Raw genomic sequence first — 6,000 nt, 5'->3', positions numbered from 1 at the left:
ACAGTTTAAAAATGTATTACAATATGGTTACAGAACTTAAAAAATTCACCGAACATCGTAACGATTCTTATTACATCTACAGTATTTATTTGTAACCAAAATAGTTTCAGTTATAGCGTAATGTGATATCGTACACGAGTGTAACTCCGAACATCTAAAATACCTGAAATCACTTTCCCAAAATTAGTGCAAGGTTACCTTTCATTCTGTTCATACTTCTTTGAGTTTATTGTTCGGCCTTGACCTTTCAAAATGGCGCCCTCCTTTGACTTTTGTAAATAAATACAATTCAGAGCGAACTGCTTCGATCACTCAAACGACAGTGTTGTCTCGTTATTGATAATGCTAAGATATATGTTCAAGACGAATTTATTCGTGAATTGTTTACGCGCATGTTATATTCATCCAAAGAATACAATGGTGAAAGTGTTGAATGTTGCAGAGAAAAATGATGCTGCAAAGTCTATTGCAGAAGTTATGTCGAGGGGACGTTTTAACAGGGTAAACATGAAGATACTCTTGAATTATCGACCATCTTAATAATACTCCATTTTCTTTTTGCAGTATGATCCATGGTGTTCCTATCTTGATATATATCCCAGTGGGACCCAAATTCGACGATGTAACGGTTACATGAAGCAATATTTAGCAAATAATGAAAGAAACACTGAAATGTTTGATAGCACAAAATAATAATTTTAAACTCGGCTGTATTACTTTGAAATGATTCCAAGACAATAATCATCCATTTAATCAATACAAATAGAACATCGTCGAATTTAGGTGTCGTCGAATTTGGGTTGCGGTAGGATACAGTACTCAAACCCGGTTAACTCGCGCAGGGCTCGAATTTAACTTTTTTTTCTACTAGCAAAAAATTGCGAGCAGCTTAAATACCAAATCGCAAAATCAAAAACATTCTCGCAAATTTTGCTGGAAACATAAATAAACGCAAGTTTGGACATTAGTTTAGTTCTATTAAAACAAAATAAAATATGACATCAACAACAAGTTTTAGTGTTATATATATTAAGTTCTTTTTCCCGCTTTTCACTGTTTTCGTAGAAGGATTTAATTTCCGTTTTTTTTACCTAACTCAACGGTTAACTTTGCTTTATATTTCGTATTGTTATTTCCATCAGTGGGCAAAAAGAAACTAGTTATTTGTCGCTTCGACGCCATGACTGTTTAAGTTTTATGTCTCTTATAATGAACATGTGTGGATAATCGACTGTTTCACGTTCTTTGTACCAATACCATCCGCATATATGTACTAAAAGTATACCAGTCTTCATACAAGGTGCGAGCTTCCGCATACGGGTATTCGGACGTTGTATTAATTGACCTGCGGTTTAGCGTTCACAACGTCGAGCGCATTTAGCAATATTACTCTTTTCACTATTTCTTTACACGCAACAAAAATTCTAGTGGCTTAAAACTTAACTCGCAATCGGTATTTTTCACTCGCATTTTGCGAGTGTGCGAGTGTTAATTTCGAGCACTGTCGCGGGTCGAACCTGCGAGCAGATGTACGCATTTTTTCGAAAAAGTGAAGAAGTTGAATGTGAAATTTCATTTCAAGATTGATTTTTAGTAGATTTCAGCTTTAAATTATTTTCTTCATCATTTTTGAACATGAAATTACCCAGAATAAATTGATATTGACAGCAAAAGATGCATTGGTGAAAGTGTTCCGTATTATAAAGTAATTCCGTATTTCTTGGCTTCTCAGAGGTTGTTTTCGTGAATCATGTAAATCCGATGATATTTATTTTTTTTTTGGGGGGGGGGGGGGGTAGGCCATGTGACCAGCAATGCTGACAAACAAAATACAATCGATTCCAGACATGATAAATTGGTTTCCCACTGTTCTGTTAACCCATATCTAATTATAGATTTGACTCGGCCATTGCTTCTCATTTAGTCTACCCCCCTGGGCGTATTGCTCTTTCATTTTGTAAAGTCTTGTGAATCAGTCTATCCCTCTGGGCACTATTCGCCCCATCAGTGCTTTCGTCAATCTCCTTTCCAAGTACGAAGGTCTTCTGCGATTTCTACAAGAAGCTGTGTTTTGTAATGAACTTTAACGATAACTGCCGAAAAGTAATATTATTTTAGATTTTCAATTTTTAGTGTTCATAATTAAACATTAATAGTAATTCTTTTAGTTAAAGAGTGTATGCTTAAGTTAATAAAAAAAAATAGAATTCTAAATTAAATGACTGAATATAATTATTGTACATCATACATGTACAAACATAACCATTGTTTGTTTTCCATTGTATGCATGTTAAGTAAGCTGCAAGAATTACTGTCAACATATGTTGGTCTTATACGTGAGGATAGCTTCCTATTTGCAAATAAATTTGCTTTTCTTCAGGAGCTTCAAGGGGCCCTCGGCCCCCTCGACCCCTGACCAGGGCTCGGCCCCCTGGACCCCTGACCAGGGCTTTGCCTTGGCCCCCAGCCAAAATATTTCAGTATTTTCAATTTTTTGTTCTTTCACCCATGAAGATGTTTTCTTGCAGATTTAACAAGTAGGTCGCAAACAAGTAGGTTCGTAAACAAAAGCCAGGGGGCATAAACACAATATTGTTATAATAGCCGACCCAGGAGAATTGGGGTTTGAGTTTACCGGAAATACTTAACTAGTTATTGAAAGTACAATTAACTATTAAGTTATGTATATTTTGTTTATTTTACATTTTCTTAAAATCAGTTTAATTTGCGACAACTTTGGGCCTATTTTCTCTGTCACCAGTTAAGATTGTGCAATGATTTAAGTATATTTTTGTAGACCAATTACATACAAGTCTAAACATGTACACATCATTAATATTCATGAGAGTTATGTGACCGGGAAAAAGGGAATAAACAAGTACGTGTAAAAAAAGCGCGTCTAAAAATGAAAAGATGGTGATCTGTAAGATTTATAAGATAATCTGACTTAACTTCTGTTTTTGCAAGGCATCATCAATGGATGCTATATTGAAACTATATTCATTGGAAAGCAAATTTAATGCTTATTAATGTCTATATAATTTTATTTAGATTCAAAGTCTAATAATGAAGAGTTTATTCATTTTCTTGGATGACTTTATCAATTATTGGAAATTCCCCACTGACCAGCTGATAAGCATCTTGTCTCCTTGGGATGCTATTTACAATAATTATTAATGTTATAACAGAGTTATTATTTATTTCAGAGGGAAGGCCTTTCAAAATTTAACAAACTGTACGAGTTTGAGTACATGCTTCGCAACCAGAAATGCAACATGGTGATGACTTCTGTGTCTGGCCATTTGTTGGCACTGGAGTTCATAGGACAGTATAAAAACTGGTATGTGATGTTACAGTTCTGTGTCTGGTCATCTGTTGGCACTGGAGTTTGTAGGACAGTATAAAAGCTGGTATGTGGTGTTACAGTTCTGTGTCTGGTCATCTGTTCTCACTGGAGTTTGTAGGACAGTATAAAAACTGGTATTTGGTGTTACAGACTTTTGTATCATAACATTGCCTGAGCTTTAGTTATGTATTCATGACTCATTTTTGACTCCTTTCAAGAATTAGACTTAAATTCACAATACTTTTAATGACTCCTTTTAAGAATTAGACTATATTTCAGAATACTTTTCATGACTCCTTTTAAGAATTAGACTATATTTCAGAATACTTTTCATGACTCCTTTTAAGAATTAGACTATATTTCAGAATACTTTTCATGACTCCTTTTAAGAATTAGACTATATTTCAGAATACTTTTCATGACTCCTTTTAAGAATTAGACTATATTTCAGAACACTTTTCATGACTCCTTTTAAGAATTAGACTATATTTCACAATACTTTTCATGACTCCTTTTAAAAATTAGACTATATTTCAGAATACTTTTCATGACTCTTTTAAGAATTAGACTATATTTCAGAATACTTTTCATGACTCCTTTTAAGAATTAGACTATAATTCAGAACACTTTTCATGACTCCTTTAAAGAATTACACTATAATTCAGTATACTTTTCAAAACAATTGGTAGTCAGCCCACTTAAACTAAAAAAACATTGTTAAGTAATGTTATGCTCATGAATTATAGCCATTGTGTTTACCTTTTAATAATTTTTCTGTAAAAGGATACTCCAGAATCTGGCCTATATACTTTTCATATTTTTGCTCTGGGAAAATAGGATAGCATGTTTGTAAAGAATCTCATATTAGCCTGTGCATTTTGCACAGTCTATTCAGGGAAGACACTTTATGCGTGTATGCTTTTTTCATTAAAAAGAAGTCTCTTCCTCTGGAAAAATCCAGTTTAGGTGGAAAGTGTCATTCCTGATTAGCCTGTGCAGATTGCACAGGCTAATCAGGGACAACACTTTATTCACATGCATAAAGTCCTGTTTACCCAGAGCAAAGCTGAAATGTTTCCTATGTTTCTACTTGGCTTTTTAAAACATGACTTCAGGAGAGGTTGCAGCCCAGTTTCATTGTTTGATGCTCAGGTGGAGAAATACTGTCCTGAAAACTACATTGATATAAAGGTTAGATGTTATGATGTTTGTTTAAGTTTGATGATGAATGATCATGGATGTGTTATGATAATCTGACTACACAGCCCAGAATAATGGAATTTTAGCCATGCTTTTGGTGTGAAATGGTTGTATGTACTTGAGATCTTTAAATTATGAAAGTGAACCATCTTTACCTTAGTACATGTAACTATATTTTTTTGACAATTTGTAATATTATGTTTTGACTAAGATTTTATAAGTCATGACATATTTTTGAAAGTAATAAAATGACTGTTTTAGATGTGGTACAGTTACATGCCCCAAAAAGATATAAAGCAGTTCATTTGAATTAATTTGAAAACTTGTGTTTCCACCATTTGTTTAGAGTTTTTTACAACTAATAAAGAGGTTTAAAGTGTGATCTTTCAACAAAAAATTGAGTAAACTTGTATGCTTAATTCCATAAAATAGGATTTTTTTTCATTTCCAAATGTTACTTAGTAATAAAAAACAGTGTATAATGCTAAACCAGCACTTTCCTATAAAGCGCACACTGGAGAGGGAAGTCAGGGGTGCCCAGATGTTGGTGATATGGACTGACTGTGATAGGGAGGGAGAGAATATCGGATTTGAGGTCATTCAAGTCTGTAAGGCAGGTCAGTAGATTAATTAAGCAGCGCTATGTGTAAACTGGGCTTAATGCATGTGTGTAAAGTCTCCTTGACATAGGCTAATCAGCGACAACCCTTTCCACATAAACTGGAATTTTGGTAAGAAGAGAGTCCTTTTAAAAGAAAAATTCCATAAAAGCGGCAAGTGTTGTCGGTCCTCGGATGTTTCGCCCCCAAGACGTTTCCGCCCTGGTCGTTTCGCACCTGGTCGTTTCGCCCCGTTATTAGCGGAACACTAGGTGTTGAGTAGTTTAATTGGTGACCATTGTATAATCATCAAAGAAAGTACCCTGAATCAATTATGTAAGTATATCACGCACCTGGTCGTTTCGCCCCCATATTAGCGGACCACTAGGTGTTTTACACTGTTATTCTACGTTATTGTATGTCAAATGAATAAATAGGTCAAAAAAAATATTTCTTTTTAGTTTTTTGTTACTTCTCTAGAGTCTAGACTATAAGTTTTATCATTGACGTGATAAATATCCTCTTATTAAAATTATATAATGGTCACCAATTAAACTACTCAACAACTAGTGTTCCGCTAGTATGGGGGCAAAACGACCAGGTGCAAACGACCAGGGCGGAAACGTCTTGGGGGCGAAATAACTAGGGTGTGAAAAAACTTGGGCGCGAAACGTCTGTAAATGGTGTTGTCCCTGATTTGCCTGTGCAGATTGCACAGGCTCATCTGGAGCTTTACTTTATGCACATGAATTCAGTTGTTTTTTTCCCACTTTTTGGGAAGATAGCCCATGGCTTTGGAATTGGGAATTTTATCGGCATTTTCATGAAATTTGGAAAATAAATTCATTAGCCTTT

General features: G+C 34.7%; 1 protein-coding gene across 3 annotated transcripts in view; it reads left to right on the top strand.

The window, feature by feature from the left end:
* Positions 1 to 237: 237 nt before the first annotated feature.
* The window catches only part of LOC127867203 (DNA topoisomerase 3-alpha-like), a 45,116-nt gene continuing 39,353 nt past the window's right edge, over positions 238 to 6,000 (top strand). The window contains exons 1-4 of one of the 3 annotated variants that reach the window (XM_052408247.1): positions 238 to 501; positions 3,207 to 3,340; positions 4,462 to 4,537; positions 5,055 to 5,163. In XM_052408247.1, coding sequence (XP_052264207.1) covers positions 343 to 501; positions 3,207 to 3,340; positions 4,462 to 4,537; positions 5,055 to 5,163 — 478 coding nt within the window. In that variant the 5' untranslated portion in view covers positions 238 to 342. Of the gene's footprint in view, positions 502 to 1,962; positions 2,104 to 3,206; positions 3,341 to 3,466; positions 3,481 to 4,461; positions 4,538 to 5,054; positions 5,164 to 6,000 lie in introns of those variants that run through there. The other 2 variants (XM_052408248.1, XM_052408249.1) reach the window with 2 other exon arrangements.

This window comes from Dreissena polymorpha, chromosome 2 (assembly GCF_020536995.1).
Source record: "Dreissena polymorpha isolate Duluth1 chromosome 2, UMN_Dpol_1.0, whole genome shotgun sequence".
NCBI classification, from domain to species: domain Eukaryota; kingdom Metazoa; phylum Mollusca; class Bivalvia; order Myida; family Dreissenidae; genus Dreissena; species Dreissena polymorpha.
This window is presented reverse-complemented; position numbering and strand designations above follow the sequence as displayed.